This window comes from Kwoniella shivajii, chromosome 1 (assembly GCF_035658355.1).
Source record: "Kwoniella shivajii chromosome 1, complete sequence".
NCBI classification, from domain to species: domain Eukaryota; kingdom Fungi; phylum Basidiomycota; class Tremellomycetes; order Tremellales; family Cryptococcaceae; genus Kwoniella; species Kwoniella shivajii.
The window spans coordinates 309,340-328,311 of NC_085908.1; the positions used below are offsets into that span (position 1 = coordinate 309,340).

General features: G+C 41.5%; 7 protein-coding genes across 7 annotated transcripts; 3 read left to right on the forward strand and 4 right to left on the reverse strand.

Moving 5' to 3' along the window:
* Nucleotides 1–57: 57 nt before the first annotated feature.
* IL334_000127 (uncharacterized protein) lies at nt 58–1,655 on the reverse strand (the record flags this gene model as incomplete). Its single annotated transcript, XM_062931913.1, has 7 exons — nt 58–114; nt 185–328; nt 429–591; nt 714–850; nt 1,064–1,219; nt 1,286–1,349; nt 1,438–1,655. The coding sequence occupies 7 exons, from the start codon at nt 1,653–1,655 to the stop codon at nt 58–60; spliced, it is 939 nt and encodes a 312-aa protein (XP_062787964.1).
* A 967-nt stretch (nt 1,656–2,622) lies between these two features.
* IL334_000128 (uncharacterized protein) lies at nt 2,623–5,077 on the forward strand (the record flags this gene model as incomplete). The annotated part of the gene is made up of 9 exons (XM_062931914.1): nt 2,623–2,713; nt 2,910–3,006; nt 3,244–3,406; nt 3,514–3,707; nt 3,770–3,821; nt 3,881–4,467; nt 4,530–4,639; nt 4,710–4,834; nt 4,925–5,077. The coding sequence occupies 9 exons, from the start codon at nt 2,623–2,625 to the stop codon at nt 5,075–5,077; spliced, it is 1,572 nt and encodes a 523-aa protein (XP_062787965.1).
* Nucleotides 5,078–5,656: 579 nt separating this feature from the next.
* On the reverse strand, nt 5,657–8,148 carry IL334_000129 (uncharacterized protein; the record flags this gene model as incomplete). The annotated part of the gene is made up of 5 exons (XM_062931915.1): nt 5,657–5,740; nt 5,856–6,223; nt 6,305–6,633; nt 6,719–7,609; nt 7,820–8,148. 5 exons carry the CDS (start codon nt 8,146–8,148, stop codon nt 5,657–5,659), a joined length of 2,001 nt encoding a protein of 666 aa, XP_062787966.1.
* Nucleotides 8,149–8,718: 570 nt separating this feature from the next.
* Nucleotides 8,719–10,765, reverse strand: IL334_000130 (uncharacterized protein; the record flags this gene model as incomplete). The annotated part of the gene is made up of 7 exons (XM_062931916.1): nt 8,719–9,038; nt 9,095–9,486; nt 9,562–9,795; nt 9,876–10,112; nt 10,232–10,359; nt 10,438–10,474; nt 10,701–10,765. The coding sequence occupies 7 exons, from the start codon at nt 10,763–10,765 to the stop codon at nt 8,719–8,721; spliced, it is 1,413 nt and encodes a 470-aa protein (XP_062787967.1).
* Nucleotides 10,766–12,468: 1,703 nt separating this feature from the next.
* IL334_000131 (uncharacterized protein) lies at nt 12,469–13,202 on the forward strand (the record flags this gene model as incomplete). The annotated part of the gene is made up of 3 exons (XM_062931917.1): nt 12,469–12,861; nt 12,946–13,037; nt 13,121–13,202. 3 exons carry the CDS (start codon nt 12,469–12,471, stop codon nt 13,200–13,202), a joined length of 567 nt encoding a protein of 188 aa, XP_062787968.1.
* Nucleotides 13,203–13,753: 551 nt separating this feature from the next.
* IL334_000132 (uncharacterized protein) lies at nt 13,754–16,189 on the forward strand (the record flags this gene model as incomplete). Its single annotated transcript, XM_062931918.1, has 4 exons — nt 13,754–14,014; nt 14,080–14,181; nt 14,344–14,442; nt 14,582–16,189. 4 exons carry the CDS (start codon nt 13,754–13,756, stop codon nt 16,187–16,189), a joined length of 2,070 nt encoding a protein of 689 aa, XP_062787969.1.
* Nucleotides 16,190–16,501: 312 nt separating this feature from the next.
* Nucleotides 16,502–18,637, reverse strand: IL334_000133 (uncharacterized protein; the record flags this gene model as incomplete). The annotated part of the gene is made up of 10 exons (XM_062931919.1): nt 16,502–16,618; nt 16,767–16,899; nt 17,027–17,209; nt 17,310–17,364; nt 17,428–17,448; nt 17,524–17,613; nt 17,667–17,685; nt 17,753–17,838; nt 17,950–18,407; nt 18,471–18,637. The coding sequence occupies 10 exons, from the start codon at nt 18,635–18,637 to the stop codon at nt 16,502–16,504; spliced, it is 1,329 nt and encodes a 442-aa protein (XP_062787970.1).
* Between the last annotated feature and the right edge of the window lie 335 nt (nt 18,638–18,972).

Below are 18,972 nucleotides of genomic sequence, written 5' to 3' on the forward strand. Positions count from 1 at the left end.
TCAGTTGTCTCTTATGATGCCTCCTCGAGATGAGTCCCTCTTGTGATTGTAGGATTTTTACCACATTGTTTCCATTACTTTAAGAGACAATTCGACACCGACAAAAGTAGCGGCCTAAATTTCCAGACATCAGCACACTGCACACAAGGGTGTTTGATGTTCAGCGAGTGAGATGTTCACTCACGTTAGCAGGGAATGCTCTTGCCATTGCAGGAGCGAAACCTTTCCACAAAGCAGTCACACCATCTGCAGCAATGAGTTTTCTAGCACAATCCATGAATCCAGTATATGTTCCATGAGGTGCTGATTGAAGACGGGATTTGATGGTCTATCATCATGCCATCGATGGTCAGTGTATGTCGGCGTAGAGCATTGTGGAAAGAAGGCTGGATGCTTTCCAGGGCAATTTTCGAGTGACAACCACTCACATCAGGTGGGATAGCTAAACTCCACATTGCTACACCTGCAGTACCACCCGCAGCCATGATAGCAGGTAAACTCAATGGAGGTGCAGGAGCTTTTTCACCATTAGGTAAAGTTTGAGGAGTACCTGAGAGTTGTCTCTTGAGTAATTCATAAGTTGCAAAATAACTGAAGGAAAGAATCAAGCAGGATTACCTCGATCAGCTGTACGTCCCTATCATGTTCGTGTCCAAAAAGATAATGACAAGTAAAAGAAAAACGAGACGATGAAAGCATGACAATATACTCACACGGCACTTCCTGGACCATCTCTAGCTAAAGTAGCTACTGTACCTCTGAATAAACTTCTTAATCCACCTTCAGCGTATAATTTCTTAACGACATCTACGGGGCCGTTATAAAGTGATGAACCACCTTGACCTTGTACCTGATATCGTCAAGTACATGTCAGCTTTTCCTGGTGCATATATCAAGCTATCTCTGCGGCTCGAGACATAATCAGGAGCAGGGGCAGATGGGAGGGATGGGTGACTATCACATAATTCGGACAGTCTTTATAGGGCATAGCTAAAGGTAAGGGGGATGGATACGTGATACGTTCCCTCCTTTTCCTCATCGGTATCGAATTGAATCTACTCACTTGTAATAGGACTTTTACTCTCTCAGCAGGAGCAGCTACCAATGTAGCAGGTACAGCACTGAAAGCACCCGCAAAAGCAAGTTCTGCTATGGACAAATGTGGCGAAGTCCTATCCGGTGTCATGGAGTATACCAGTCGTTTGCCGACATCGTAACCCTAAACCGCATTGGTAGAGAGCCTCGATTAGCTCAATATGGGACTGAACGAAAGAGCTATACGTACCCAGAACGAAATTGCGAATATAGGTGTAACACCTAGAATGGGCGGTGTAATACCTCTATACATTCTATTATCGTTGATCACATAATAAAACACTATCAGCACAATCCAGAACAAGTTCTGGAGATCCTACAGAGAAGTAGTATTTCACTTACCCTTTTATACCATCTTGAGCGATAGTCTTCCTAACGACATCAATCGCACCAGTATAAGTACCCGGTGAAGCAGTTTGTAATCTGGTTTTGGTCAAATCGAATGGGTGTCCGACTAATACACATGATATACCACCGAAACCACCCGATAAGAATGATTTTATAGGATCAACAGTTTGTTTAGATGAAGATGCTTCTAATTCTGATGATTCGTCTGACATCGTGTAGGTTTGGCCTGCTAATTAGAGTTGGTGGGAGGGTGGGGAAAGGTGTAAGGAGAGAGGAAAAGAAGAGATGCAGGTATATTATCAACACAAGCAATTGGTATCAATGCAGTGGATGTTCCAATGATGAAGGTGGGGTTTGACGACATTATTCTCTTTTCCTCTCTCTGTTTTATGTTTTTTTTTGGGTTTTAACCGGGTGAATGTTGAGTTTGCATTTCTCATTCGGCTTTAGAAGTGACGACTGGACCCGGTTATTAAAACACCTGTGTTAGCGGTGAGCATGACGTGTGATTAACTCGGAAATCTGATGATGATAATGATATCAAACCTCGAGTTCAAAAGCGGTGAATTTTGTTTTTAGCACTAAATAATCAATTTTACGGCATTAGCGAGATGAAAGAGTTGATTGATCAATGACGCGCTAAAATAAACACTCAATAAATGATTGCTCGTATACATATATTTAATAGGTTATTTCTTTATATACAAAGTTGATCGACTATTAAACAAGTGATTCGTCATTTTCATTCCATTCATACAAGCAAGTAGTGATCAACACAAAAGCCCACTGTGACTCACTCCCCCACAACATTCCAAGCATCTTCTCATATAACAGCTCTTTGTTGCAACAATCACACCCGACCAGCGTAACAACATCCACCCCATCACTCCACTCAGCGCAACCGGAAGTAAATTCCCCCAAATTCCAAATCCCAACCCTCGTCAACCACTCATTAAACCCTACACCGAGAAGACCGAAGGTGATCTGCATCTTGTAGAACCACATCACACCACACCGAACCTTTTCACTTCCCCCGTGCTTCCAAATTCAATCAACTCAAATAAACTGCTTAGCTCATCCTCATACAACGGGCAATACACCTGCATAATCGGATCTAGTCCAGATCTCATACCACCTCCACTCTCACCTATAACAGAACTCATTGAACACCACCACAATATGTCAGGGAGTAGCGCTGACTCGCAGAGCTCATTATCAAAGGCTCATCCAGATCATCCTAAATTGAATGACCTCGTCTCCAAAAATGATTGTACGTGATTCACTTTTCCTCTGCTTTTTTTTTCACTTTTTCAGTTTTACTCTCTTCCTTTCTGTATTTGTTTTGTCACCGGCGAATCTGAATACCATTCTCATTGGGCCTATCCTCTATTCATTACTGTCCGATTGTACAAATATCCCCTGTTGTAACCATAATCACTCAATCATCATATGACATATGTCATCAGCATCAGTGACTATACGAAATAGGAAATGGAATAGAAGAGTCTCTGATTTTATGCTTCAATCAATAGCCAATTCAGCAGCCATGGGCCAAGGAGGAATGTAAGTGATACTACACATATACCAAAAATGGATGAAACGATGATGTTGATGATACGCTTTGTTCGTTCCTCGTCGTCCCTGATTTCTTACCCATCAACAACACGCTGTGACACACCATCATCTTCGCTCTCACCGTCACTACACAATAAATAACATCATCACCATAATAATCTCCCTCCTTTTACTCAACATCGTCTTGAAACATTTTGATTTATACCGCATCGTCATGCCACGCAGTGCCGTCCAATCACCTCAACAAACGACAACACCCATTTCAATGTCCGATTACGAATCACCTTCAAACTCACCAGAGATGCCTCGTCGTCCAGGTGGTTTGAGTGATGGTCCAAATGCAAGAAGTAAGACCATAAGTGTCGCAGATGGAGAAGAAACTTTCGGTGTAAGTACCAATCACATCGTCTCCAATCTCTCGACTCTCTTGCACCGTATTTTCCATTATCTTCTTCTGCCTCGATCTTATTATTGACTATGCTGTCGTTCAAAAAGGTACTCAACCGACATCCAGCTTCCGCCCCCTCCCCAGCAAAAGTTGCCGCTCAACTTCCAGGTAGTAAAGTCACCTTTAGAGTTGGCGTTAGCGAAGATAAGAATAAGAGATGCCGAAGAACCATGGAGGATGCTCACAGTTTTGTTTATGACTTCGCCGGTGTCAAGGGACAAGGTTACTTTGCTGTCTTCGAGTGAGTTGACGTTATCGCATACAGTCCATTGGAGACGTTGGTGACTGACTGATGGGCTAAAGTGGTCACGCTGGAAAACATTCCGCTGAATGGTGTGGACAAAACTTTCACGAAGTAAGTGGGATCTCGTTCCAGATAACAGAAGAATGCTCATTTCTCTCCAATTTCTGTAGTATCTTCTCGATGCTATTCTCACCAAGCCGGAACAACCTATTCCTGATCTCATGAACAAAACATTCCACGTTGTTGATTCTAGACTCTCTCATCTCGCTCAAACTGGCAAAACGTCCTCTGGGTGCACAGCCGTTACAGCTTTCTTGAGACTTGAAAAAGTCGATGACTCTAATAAAGGAGGATTCATCAACTCTTCGTTGCAACCTAGAGGACTGATGGAAGGTAAAGGTGAAGAAGAGTTAGAAGCTCAAACCTCATTACATCCTGGATCGAGAAGAGACTCCATGGGAGGTGGTACTTCAGGTGCAACAGGTGGAGCTGGTGCTGTATCAAATCCAAATGGAAATGGTGAAGGACTACGTCGTAAGATGTCTTCTAAGAAGATAAGAGATTTCGTCAAGTCTTTAACTGGATCTTCCTCATCAAACAACAAAGAAGATGACAATGCGATTGATGAAGAAGATGATGATGATATGATCAAGACAGTTGATGGATCTAAAGTAGAAGCTATAGATCCTGCTTCTGAAGGAAATGTTAGAAGAGTACTTTATACCGCCAATGTCGGTGACGCACGAGCTGTCATTTGGTAAGTATTCCTGGCGACATAACAAGAGGTGACAAGAGCTGATTTTCATGGGATCCCCTTAGTCGAGGTGGTAAAGCCGTTAGATTAACATATGATCATAAAGGTTCCGACGCTCAAGAGGCAAAGAGAATTACCGATGCTGGTGGTTTCGTAATGAACAATCGAGTGAACGGTAAGTGAAAAGGATCTCGATCTGATGTCAATTAAGGTAGACTAGCAGCTAATTTCGTTTTCCAACATAGGTGTTCTCGCTGTCACCAGATCACTGGGCGATGCATCAATGAAAGAGTTTGTTGTGGGTTCACCTTATACGACAGAAACAGCTCTGGATGATCAAGATGAGTTCCTGATCGTTGCATGTGACGGTGTAAGTAATCCATCCGCTACTCTTTCAAAACACCATCCCTCTCGATTACATCCGTGCATCCAGATATGCTAACATATATCGTTCATACAGCTCTGGGACGTATGTGAAGATCAAGAAGCTGTAGACCTCATCAGAACAATTACAGATCCTCAAGACGCTTCAAAATATCTACTCGATCACGCAATGTCCAACTATTCTACGGACAATTTGAGTGTCATGGTAATTAGATTTACCCATTTGTAAGCAAGGGGTGGGGAACGTCAAGATAGGGGCGAGGATTGGATAAGAGAGAGCCAGCAAAGGTCACTCTGTGACGTGAGAGGAGAGATACCCAAGTAAGCAGGAGAGGTATTTCTACGACAACCAAGTTACCAAAACACAACTTGGAAAACTCAATTCACATAGCAAGATGAACAGAGATGATATATATGTACGATAACGAAGTGATCACATCATTGAAAGTGCCGGCTAAGTTCTGTCGAATCAGAGGTTTGTTGAAGGGCAGGGGCTTTATTTCCATAGGGTCGAAAGAAGAATGGTTTCATGCAATTATGTAACATTATCGCTGAATCATGAATAAAAACTGAAAGTAACGAAATTGAAATTTGGAGTAATTGTGAAAATGTTCAAAAACTTTTCATGACAATTCAAATACCAATTTTCGATGATGGATGTAGCCACACAATGATTCTAGCTGTCTCCCATACTTATTGAAAGCGTCTCCCTTGACTGGGCGATTTGATGTACGTGTATGTGTATCAAATATGTCTGTTCCTAATTTGACTCCTGTGATTCATCTACCATATTTAGGTATTTGTCTATTCAAGAGATATTAATCCATCTCCACGGTTCTTCGATGTATTTCTTCCAAGTTTCCGTGAATGCGATCAATTCCGCACCTTCGAGCTTTGGAACGAGATATCAGCTGACCAGATCTTGCACATCTCGCTTGTTTTGTTTTTTTACTTTGTTGTTCTACCGCCTTACATGTCGTGATGAAAGAAAGCAAAGCTTCACTTACGATCCTATGATCACCGCTCCACCCTACATTGACCTTCAACCTAGCTGTCATTCCACCTTTGACCACTTGTTCTTCACTTAATTCCCAGACTGATTTCCCACAATCCTTATTTCCATCTTGGTGATCCCATTCCATCCTCCAAGCTGCTCTTCCAATGGCACAAATCGCTATTCCTCCTCCTGGAGGTATGATTGGCATAGCACCTAAGCCTTCTCCCAATCCACCTATGCTTGAGACAGTTATATTTCCGGGTGGAGTAGGTTTACTAGGTGAGTTTCGAAGTGCGCTTAAATGAGAGGATATCGTTGAGAGTGAAGTAGAGGGATGGAGGGGTGGTAATGATGGTGTTAATAATCCGTATTTTGGGTCTGAGAGGAATATGTATCGTAAGTCAGCAATATTACCAAATTCATGAATATCTAACTTCAAATCCCCAATATCACACTCACCAGAAACAGCTATTCCTATGATAGGATCCCTGGCCACCTCCAACCACCTTTCATTTTCATCATCTTGATTTTCCTTAACTCTACTTCTCATAATTGGATGTTCCTCCAATGCTAATACTAAACCTTTGACGAAAAAACTCAGTAAAGTGTTCTTGTGTTTGGATGGAATCCATGAGGTATTGTCGTCAAGTGGGTTCCGAACTAGTTGCTGAGGGATATCAGATGCTATATAACTGTTTCTTTTCGAATTCGATGAAAGTGAGGAAGAAGAAGAAGAATTGACTTTCATGTAAGGCAATAAAAAAGTTAAATCTATCGTATGTGAATAACTGAATCCCAGTATGTTAGAAAACATACATTAGCTTATCACATGATAAACTGTTTTCTTCCCATGATGGTGTGAGCTTCACTCACCCAAAATGTGGAATTGATCCTTGTGGAGATAATCCTTTCCACATAGCTTTCCTAGTTCTACCGAGATTGACTTTAGTATATGGTTGTATATCGTCTCTATCTCTATCTCTATCTTTATCTCTTTGGTCATGCTCATGTTCATGTCCGGATCCGACCTGTCTATATCTATCTAACCGACTTTGACTATTTTGTAAATGTGGTTGTGGTTGGGATTGGGATTGGGATATGGCCAAAACATCGTCTTTTGTTATTCTACCATTTTCACCTGTCCCTTTTACGCTGTTCAATTCAACACCTAATTTAGATGCCAAAGTTCTTATTGCAGGTGACGCTCTAACGATCCCTTTCTTTTCGTTCTCATTTCCAATTCCAATTCCAATCCCAATCCCATTGCCGATATTCTCTTTACGAGGTGGAACTGCTTCGTATGTCTGAGCGAAAGATGTAGGTGGTGAAGGTAATATTGACGCTTCACCTTGTAGTTGAATTGGATCATTTGATTCTTCTTCCGCTAGACGGTGTTCACGTGAAGTCGGTGAAGGGGATGAAGATGTGAACGCTTGATCTTGAAGTTTTTCCAATTGTTCATTCAGTCGTTCAGCTTGATCAACATGCTGAACTTTGTTTTCCTCCAGAGCTTTTTGTTCGGGTTCGTTGATACCAATGCCTTTATCTTCCACAGCGATTTCCCGTGTACTTTGACTTCGAGAAGAGTCGAGGTCGGTTTGAGGAGAAACAACCATCTCTTCAATTTTCAACGGGTCCGTCGAGTCTCCATCTCCATCTTCGCTCGTGTGAATATCACATAACGTTTGACCGACTTTAACGGTCTCTCCAGCTGAATATTGGAGTCCTCTGACTAATCCATTTGCATGTGAAGTGAGTTCGACTCTGTGGACGATTCAAAAAGATCAAATCATCAGCTTATGTTTTTCCTACACTTTGTCCAATTTGTACACTATCAGATCCATCCGCAGTAATGGTGCATCAACGTGCGATACGATTTAACATCTCAATTACTTTGATCAGATAGTTTCTCTTCACTCAAATCACGAAGAAACCACCCAAATCCTATCCAAGAGAAAATGAGCAATCACTTACACACTTTTATCACTTTGCACTTCACATAAAGGATCGAATTCTACCACTTCTTGTCCTTCTTCAACGTACCATCTTATGATTTCAACCTCTGTTATACCTTCTCCTATATCATGTAATTTGAACGGTGAGACAGTTGATCTAAGATGAGTAGTTTGGAATGATCGTTTTGATATCGATACTTCATTGACGCGATGTCGTTGAACAGCATTTTGATCTAGCCAGTGAGACTTCCTGGGAAGATGTCGCGGGGTACAAGTGGTAAAAGTCACGCAGGATGAAAGCGTACGAGGTCGGAAGCAAGTAGTATATCGAAGACGAGGTCGGATCATACTGCGCTTGTATGATCTAAAAGAGGTCAATGTAAACTGGTGCTATGACAAAAGCTCCCTGCCATGGTGTGAATATATATACATCAGTTCTGAGCCCATGCATATCAAACATGAATTATATTCCCTCGAAAGCAATGATCATGTGTCGAATTTCACACTGTTCAGCACTCGGCCGGATCATGCAATCGAGTAAAATGTGACCGGACATTCCGGTTAATCATTTGACCGGAATTGCGCCTTACGATAGTTACTCGTAATGACTACACACGATACATGTATCTTCATCTCACTATACTACAAAGTGTTTTTGATTTTACTTTTTGACTCGATGAATTTGTCGTTATACTCTATGTACAGGCATGAAGAAAGTTCGTTTATATGTGAGAGTTAATGGAAAAATGAAGTCCGATGAGGGCTGCATATACGAAGTGAGAATCAATGTATATCGGAACTGAAGAGGAAATCTGAGTGGGACGAAGAAAGGAAGATCCAATCATCAATGAGGGTGAAAATGTGAAAGAAAGTAAATAAGGAGAGAATCGGTCCAAATCGAAAGAACTCAACTCAATCTTAATCGTGAGCGATTTGAGCGTAAGAAGGAGCTAGAGGTGCAGTGGGATCAATACCTTCAGCTGAAACTCGAGCGATGTAAGTCTCGTCATTGCTGACTTCATCTGGCATGACCACGTCCAATTTGTCTTTGGCATGATCGGCGGATGGGCGAGCGTTGTCTTTGACAGTTTGGGCGTATCTTTGAGTAGCATCGGCGCCATGTTCAACGCCTCGTCGGACCTTATCAATACCTCGATCGGCCAATCGTTCGGCAGCTTGAGCACTTTCTCGAACACCCTGCTCAGCGACGACGCCGACTTGTAAAGCAGCTCGAGCACCTATGAGGGAGAAAGTAAGCTCCTTCCAGTACTTGCTTATGATCTGTTGGCCTCACCTTTGCGACCTTGTTCTTCAGCTTTGGCCTTGACGACACCAAACAATTCGCCAACTTCTTGAGCTCTTTTGTAGTTCAACTCGCGATACTCGTCGACTGGAACACCCAATTCCTTGGCTTGACCTTCGACGAGATGAACGGCACCGGAAGCGAGACCCACTGCGTTGAGTGCAAGGGTGGAGACAGCGTTGATAGTGGATTGTTCGAGTACCACAGCAGTTTGGAGAGCGGTTGCCGCAACGTTACCGGCGACAGTACCAGCGGTGACTATGGCGGCACCGGGAGCGTTGAGACCGAGCTCGATGTAGTGTTGAGTCTGATCAACGGGAAGGCCAAGTTCTCGAGCTCGTTCGTTAGCGTTATGAGCGGTCTGTTGAGTGAAATCGAGAGCTCTGGAATTGAAAAAAGAGGGAGAGAAGCTTAGCATCCCGTCAATGGTGAAAGCAGAGTAGACAACTAAGACCCACTGAGTAACGACTTGACCAATCTTTTCGCTCAAGACTTGAGCTTGTTTGATGGTCCGAGGATAATGTTCACGGTCGATAGGTTGATTTCTCCATCCAGCCCAGCTTTCAGCTACAGCGGCGAGGGTGATCTTGACCGGGTTCTCCTGGTTGACCGGGTGTCTTTGGAAGAAACCAAGAATATTGGCGAAAGCAAGAACAGCAAATGTGATAAAGGGTCGGAGTAAGAGGTATGGACTGTAGTCAAAATCTCACGTCAGCGTTGAGCAAGGATCAATTGGTGGCAAGGAGAAGTCATATTTGACTCTTCAGCTTACAGGAGCTTTTCAATCAAGGTAGCACCTCGTCTTTCAGTAGGTCCAACTTGACTGATGACATATCGTGGACCATCGTCGGTCTCTTGACCTTTCTTAGCAAGGTGCAATTCGGTGTCAAAGACCGGTCTAATGTGTTGTCTGACGAGGAATCTGTTGATTGGTTCAGCAAGGGGGACCCATTGAGGGACAGTTGGGGAGTAGATTGTTCTTGAGAAAGCGAATCTGGCAACCCTTTTACTGTGAAGGTTACCTCAATCATCAGCACCCACACGTGTTTTAGAATAGTCTCACAATCAGACGGTTCTCTTCCTGTGGCAGGATTGCACAGCAGATGACACAAAGAGGCTTAGACTTACTTCGCGTCGTAGTACGGTTGACCGACCAAATGACTGTCGAATGATATAGCTGAACCGATGTTCAAGTATTTCTTGAATTCATTGAGACCTCGAAGAGATACACCGCGAGAGATATAGTTGACGTTATCCTGAAGAGGGTCGAGTACGTAAGTTTATGTAATGGAAGATAAGAGTATATTGAGGTGTGGGAAAAGAATTTGACTTACTTCGAAGTATTGATTGAGAGCATCGTTATATTGCTCACTAGAGGTAAAGATCTCGTCAGCTTCTGTCAAAATCATGAGGGCAAAGGCGAAGTCAAGGCATATATCGATATATGTGGGAAATAAGAGAATGAAGTGATGAGAGGGAAGGGGAGGACTTGAGAAGAGACGGTGGATGTTGATCTTTTAAAGGAGGAAGTATGCTTTCTTTCGAACGTTCCCATCCTGCCCCTCGTCGTACCATCCCCGATACGAATGTGACTTACGGGTCAAGTGAGATCAATCTCTCAGCGACATTTCGAATATCGTGAGATACTCTATCAGCTTCCATTTTGAATGATTTACACGATTATACTATATTTAAGAAGAAAGAAAGCTATGTAAAGCTACAACGAAAAGACGATTCTTTTTTCAAAGGAATGAGAAAGAAAAGAAGAAGATGATAAGAAGATGTAATGAATCAAAGGGAGTACTTTCTTATTTATATAGAAGTATATATGTGTGAGAAAAAGGTAACACACAGAGAGTTACATCCCAAAAAAATAAGATTGAAAGATATACACACGGATGTCACCGTGAGTTGATACCGGTTAACCTGTGTTCCGAATACGTCATATCATATCATATCATGTCAATTTATACATAGACATATCCCCTCGTTCCTTTTTGAAATGATAAAATCCTTCTGAGCACTGACCTCCTCATATAAAGTACTTGCAACTTTAAATACTGTCATACACGTACACACGTACTCTTCCACCCTTTTTGCAGACAGAATAGAATAGTTGATTCCTTATCTTTCACATACGATGTCGTAATTTCGTAGTCGATGTATCGGTGTGAACGAATTGTGAAATGGACTGTCCCTTGAACAAAAGTATCAAACGTGCGAATAACATGTAGAAGAACGTGAATATCGATCGAAAGATTTGATAATACCTTTGATGAGAACAGAAAAGAGAAAAGGTTGATCAGCCCGAAACTGCGAAAATTCCTTCCTCTCTTCTCGTCTCAGGAAATAGTTCATAAATTCAATGACTCATCAAAACCTTTCCAAAAACCAAAAGGAAGTAGCGCTTATACGTACAATTGATTGGTCAAAGGTAATTCCGTGAACCAATTAGTCCCAATACTCAAACCTCTATCGCCAATCTTCTTGACCTTGTATCTCTTTATTCCATCTTGACTACTCCTCTCATCTATCTCAAGATGAAGGACAGTTGTCTGTTCTACACGAAACCCAATTTTGAGCTGTCGATAATACTTGTACGTTATTGTGTTTTTCCTATTAAAAATATCTCAATTCAATCTTGATTGTACCTTTTTTCGCTTCGTTTTGAGTGTGATGATGATGATGTACAACAACTTACTCTCCGTTCCAAATGGGTTCACCTGCGACTCCACTCGATTTACAAATCAAAACGGTTAAAAATATGATCAGTCCTATTGAATCAATGCCGCTTGCGTAAAGGTCGTCATTGTCGATTATGCAATTTGGCTTACATCCTAAATCTGTCAATTCTCAACTTTCATGTGAAGATAAATGATTGTTGTGTCCGTTGTTGGGAAGACTCACAAAGCAGTATTCATTCAGGAAATGAGACCATTCCGTGCCATCGTGGGAGAGCAAGGCTGTAGGCAGGTCTTCATACATAATGTCAGTGAAACATCTCAGAGACAGATATATAAGGCTATCAAAAGAAGGGCTACTACTCACTCTTGACATTTTGCTGGGTGACTTCCATATTGCCTTTCCCACTGGTGTATACTTCTCTATCCGTTAACTGACAGTGACGAAAACTGCAAAGCCTATTTTGTCATTGAGGATCATCTCTGTCCCTCACTTTTGAGCTGTTTTCGCATGGTCATCCAAAGTGGAGGTAGGATTTATTTCGTTTTTGATTCCGAGTCTTCGGAAAGTCTGCGCGATCGATAACTTCGATTTTGCCGCTTTTGACGAACAACTTCATCCATTAAATCAACTTTCTGACTTTCTCAATCAGTAGAGTATACATTGATTGAAACAAACATACAATGACATTGTCAATATTACGCTCTATTCCTCGACTTGGTCGATCAGTAGTCAATCAACCTCGATATATCACTACTTCTATCATAAAATTACGATCCAATGATCCTTTCCCATTACCATTTTCCGATCCAGAATTAGCTAAAGCTAATTCCAATTTCAATTCCAATTTCAATGCAAGATCTGGTCAACCTGAAAAACCATTATCTGAAGATTCAGAAGAATGGCCTATACCTTCTCCTTTAGATAGAACAGGTGAAAATCTAGATACATTAAGATCAAGATTGATTTATCAAACTAGGAAAAGAGGTACCTTGGAAACTGATTTGATTTTAAGTACTTTCGCTAAAGAATTTTTACCCACTATGGATATGGATGAAATGAAACAATTTGACAAGGTAGGGTTTCACTTTCCAACGTCAATATGAATCAAACGATCTGATCATAATAAGCCTATTGATTACTGATGTCGGACCGATCAGCTTCTTGACGAACCTGATTGGGATATATTCTATTGGTCAGTACAAAAGAGAGAACCTCCTCCCAGATGGAAGGATACCTCGTTGTTGAAAAAGTGAGTTTGGGCTATCTCTCTTTCCAGTCATTGATTATCTTGTCTTCGTGATGCGCACTCTGATGCTGATGATTGTGACATAGACTAATAGTGCACGCCAAAAACGAAGGGAAAGTGGTCAGGATGATGCCAGAGTTGATGCAGAAGGAGCCTGAATTGTCATAGATGGTGTATAACTCAACAACAAATATGACATGTAGTGTTGATCTTGAAATGCAGACGAGATCATATTTCACATGGTGAGATCAATTGTCAAAATGATCAAAAAGGGCGATCAAATGGGGGAAAGCACGAATCCCTCCTTTCCCTCACACACACACACACACACACACAGAGACTAAAACAACAGCGATCAATACTTCTTACCCTTTCCTTCCTTTTCTTTGACACGCTGTTGTGTAAACTTCCTTTGGATACCCTGACCGATACAATTTTATCGACATAAGATACCATCGTTACGGATTAACATCGATTGTAATACCCCTTCTTCCTCTTTCAATACCATCCTTATATCTTTCCTAATTCATCATCATCATCACCGCTTTTGTATACACAACTTTTCGATACCTTCTGCATCTCAGTGATTTGATCACTCCTTACAACCTTCATTCATCTTTTCAGTGACACCTCCGCGTCTCCCCCTTCCACCTTCTTCCCTTCCTTGCTGTATTCAAGTCATACAGCCTAACACACTTGCCAACGTCACTCACCTAGACATGTCTAACATATATCCACCCAGAGCTCGTCGTTTCGTTGACGGAACTTTGGTCATTCGTCCAAGATATTATGCAGATCCAGGACCAGAAGGTTATTATCCGGAATTACAATATCCCATTCAAACTAGATTAGGTATAAGATATAGTTCTTTCCTTCAGAAACAGGTTTACATACAGTTAAATGCTGTATTTATGAGTGGTTTGAGACCAACTTACACCGAAAAGGATCTGAGAAACATTCTGAACGATATATCCACTAATGTGAGTGAACTTAAAAAAGACCATCACTGATTTGTGGTTTTCCTTCCTTGATGATCGTACTGTAGATACGATTTGATTGTTTTCATCCTCATAAATCTAGAAATGGTAAAATCACTTGTATGGAATTCCAATCTGCTAAACAAGCTGATGAAGTGATCATATTTGCTGTGAGTAGAATCATGACTTTCTTTCTGACTGGCTATTCCTCAATTTTCGCTGTCAAAGTCCTACTTTCCTTCCTCTAGATTTTACTTGTTCTAAGGGATACTCAATATACATGATATATGAAAATGCAGAGCAGCTTTCTGACTATGTGTGAACCGTTCTAGAATACCCATCGAACCCTCTTCAGTGATGGTGATTTTATAGCTAGATATTCTGACTGGTACGCTAGAGGGGTCAACGCTGAGTCCACCAGAGATATCCTTGTGAGTAACTGCGTCGGTTCTCCCAGTCTCGCTCAAGGAGTTTCGTAATGTTGCGAATATCTCTCCATCCAGAAAAGACCACCCATATCCCATGTTCCCCTTCTCATGCACATCGTATAGCCAGCTGACGTCATTTCAGCTTGTTCGAGAAGAACTCGCTCTTAGTCCACCTTATACCCCTCGATCATTCGAATGCTTCTCTTTCGATCCTCGAAAGTCGTCCTCTGCTGAAGTAAGGAGACGCCAAACGCCAAAGCTCCCTGCTGAAGATTACGAATCTACACGTGTTTCATCAAGCTCCTATCATCCGTATTCAAGAAGGCAACATCCCTCTGATGCCTCCTACTCACAAGAAAAGTTTTATACACCCTCAAGAGCTGTCAACGGACCTGTCAAAAGACCTAGCAGTCGATCGTCGTATTCATCTTCATTCGGGAAAGAAGTTGGCTCCATTAGTTCATATCAATCTGGACTCAAAGATCCTAACATGTCAGGCGAATTCAACGGATTCAGACATCCTGAGACTCCTCTCACTCCTATTTGTCGACCTCTTATCGAGCGTATTGCCATGTGCTCTTTACCTGGAGTGACTATCCCTTCACCTCGACATTTAGTTGTGCACGTAGAAAAGGCTTTCGAGAACACGGCGACCAATTCCTATTCTTCCTATTCACAGAATCATCAATACTCCAGGAGTCATCATACAGCTCCGCATCGATCTTCTAAGGACAGGAAATCTAGATCTTCCAATCACCGTTCGGAATTGCGATCGAAAACTTCTGATAAGGGTCTTGCAAAACATTCATCTCATTCCAAAAGGGAGAGGTACCGCCATGAAAGAGGAGAGAACGAACCAGATGGTAAAAGTTTTCACAAATCTGAAGACGGATTGGGAGCGAAAGCACATAATCCACATCATCTCATGAAAAGCTTGGAAAGTTTCAAGCATCATTTCGAGTCAGCAAGCAGTAAACCTGCACATAAACCGAGATATGTCGCCCTCTCAGTTGACAAGAAGGAATTGATATTTGCATGTACTAGGCAGGAGGCCAAAGAAGCTCTCGCTTCTTGTGTATCTGGATCTGTTGAGAAGGAAGAAGAATCAAGAGTTCAAGTGGATAGTGTGGCGGTCGATAATGCCGACGCTGAAGAAAGATTAGTTGAACAGCCAAGAGGACTTTGTCGAGGGGCCAATACAGCTGAAATAGGATGCAATTCCTTGGTATTTGAACCCGAAGGGGAATCTATAAGTACGCTTGAATACTTTATCGATAAAGAAGGTTGTGAAATGGCTCAAACAGTAGAAAATATGGAAATAAAGATGACTGGACATTCGACCTTATCGACGGAGATTCGTGCCAAAGATCTTACTGACTGTACTGAAGCTGGAATACAGAATCAAGACAACATGAATATCTGTTCAATCAGTAGTGACCGTAAACACATTCATGGGATTCACAAGATCAGTGAACTTCCATCATATATCAGGAAGATGATGGGGATTGAACTTTGTTGGACTTTAACTGGTAAATTAAGTGATAAATGGGATGCGTTGTTCAACAAAACCGAAATCAAAATCAATGTCGACGGTGAAGATGAAAATAAGAAGTCTAGTTTGCGGGTATTGAAATTGGAAAGCTTTGCAAGTGAACAAGAGGTTGAAGGCGTTTTATCCGAACGTGAAAATAACGATGATGGCGAGTTTCAAGATAAGATGGGGGAAAAGCAGCGCAGAATTATCATTTGATGGTGTACAAGTATCCCTATCGTGTTCAAGGGGATTAATATCATTTTGGTATACTGCATGATTCAGGAAAGAATGGAATTATGAGTCTAGAGTCACAAGTACATGGATGAGATAAAGAGGTATTTAGTGCATGGAAGTGTATATACAAGCGAATTATATATCGATATGTATTCTTGAGCACGTGTAAAATAGGTCTACAACAACAACGAAAAGAACAACGAAAACAACAACGAAAGTTATACTGTCAATCTACATGATGAAATGGAACCATATTGACGAGATTTACAAAGACTGACTATTGATCGAAACAAGTCACTTGATTCCCCTTTTCAGGTATTCCGTTACTTGTCCAACTTGTATCCGATCATCTGCCTTTAGACATCTAACGGAAGGGTCATCTTCCCATGGTATAGGTGTGTATTTTTCTTCCTAGAAAGGGAGCATTCCATATCAGCTACATACTTAAGCTCAAGTATTTCTTATAGTATGCGATGTGGAAGTAGATTTTCTAAGTCGGCATCGAGTGATCATCGAGAATGAATAGTGGTATTTGTGGTATTTTGAAAAGTGAACATACCATATTTAAAGTTAACCGATTCCAGAACCCAGTCGCTACTCTCTGGTGAGATAGTTCTGAAGGATGAAAACAATCAATTTTCGATAATGATTCAGGTGGATAATTGATTAAATCAATAGCTGTTCCAGGTTGCCTATTTATCCATGAAACACACAATATACCATAGTAATTACAACAAGTCAGCGGTCAGCGGTCAGCTAAAAAGTCTTCTGACGGTGACTGGGTTGTTGGTTATATGAGGGGGGAGGTGTTGCACTCACCAGACAGCACCGAACGAAGGATCATTCTCATCTTCCCATTCTTTGATGATTTCCAATACGGCCAAATCGTAATTTTCCCCCAATTCATCCATCTTCGATCTAGTAAAATCGCCTGCGGGTCCAGGTAATAATGCACATGAACATTCTAACGCTAAATTTGGAATTGGGATATAAGGCGGTTGACTAGATGAGCGAGTTGCAATGTAAATAAATACGTGGTGATCAGCTGAGTTTCGCCCAATTAGGAGTGATCAAGGTATGTGGGTCGGAAAATCAAACTTACCAGTAAGGATCTTTCATTGTCAATTCATAAATGTCTGATACCTTAAATAATCCGACTGACGGTTGCGAAGGCTAATCAGCATGAGTACTCCTCCGTTGGCGAACACATCGTGACCTACTGATATTAACGATCATATTCGCTAAGCCCATACAATCAGCTAATCGTACACCATATGTCCTGAATAGCTGACAGCAAAAAACCAATGCATACTCACGGACATGTTTCCTCAATTCATTGATAGCGTCTTTGATATTACTAGCGAATTGTTTAGGTGTTCCAGATAATGGGAAAGCAGTTGCGTTTGCTGTAGGGCACATCAGCACAAGGGCTACATTCCTGCTGTATGAAATGACTGACGAGTTAAGCAGAAGGCGCACTAATGAATCGAAGACAAGGTTTGTTAGCTTCTGATCGTCAGAGCCCTTTCTGAAAGAATGACTTACGACATCATTGGCCCCGATTCCCAAATTGACATATTTCCAATCTTTGTCCTCAAGTTGCAATTCTAGGATCTGAGGTATAAGGTAATCTAAAAATGTCATCGTCGAGATGTCAGCTGTGGATTCGCAATTAGGGAAACGTTGTTTGGTGATATGGTCAAAAATGCGATGAAAGGTCATGCAAGAGGACGTTGATATACCTTTGACTTGACTCATTAATCCTGCACTTAAACTACCTGAAATGGCAGCATTCAACCCATCTTCTTTAGGATGATTGGAACAACCTATATCCCATCCTGTTCCCAAACAACTTATAGGTGAATGATGTCCTGTTGAAGTTCCACTAACGTTCCTATTATAATGTTTTAAGATATTTGGAATCGTTATTGAATCATCATCTGATCCTATCGAATAAGATAATCCTCTCCATTCTGCTATTTCAGGTATGATCTTTCTCAGATAATCCTCTTTTCCTTCAATTTCGAAGTGATATTGTTTATCAGTCCCAATTCCAACTCCAATTCCAATTCCCATTCCCGTTGCCGCTGCTTCCTGAATCTGGATTGAAGAAACGAGATCATTTCTTGATCCTCTTGCTAGTAATCCTGCTGTAATCGAGTCTCCCATCGCCATGATAACCTTAAAGTCATCTGGTCGACTGAACGATTATCGTCAGCGTGTATATCTCCCGAGATCGCATTTCAAGACTTGGGTAACTTACACATCTTTAGCGTTCTTTGGTGGATCTTTGTGGGGTAAAGAAGGACATGTAGATAATTGAGAGTACGGGACGAATCTTCCTGGTAGATTGTGTTTCGTTGATGAAGTTGGAAGGGATGTGACGGAGAGGATGTACGTTGAGAGTAAGAAAAAGATGAGATGAATCATGGTTACAGGTGCTCAATCAATATGTCAGAACTGATACAACTTGATAATACAATTGAGAGACGATTGTTCGTTGATATACAAACATGCCAAATAATGAGCTGCAAAGAATAAGATGATTCGATCGAATCGTTTGAACCCAGCCCAGATGATGATGATGATGATGATGACCCATGTTGTTATTATGATCTCACTACTCGACGATATCTAATTTTTATTGCGTTAACATGTAACCATTTATTCTACTCTCGACATCACATATTGGAGTCCCCATCGTTATGCTTTTTGCCGCTCCCTCAGGCACTTGTATTACGATGCATCCCGTGATTTTGTACCAG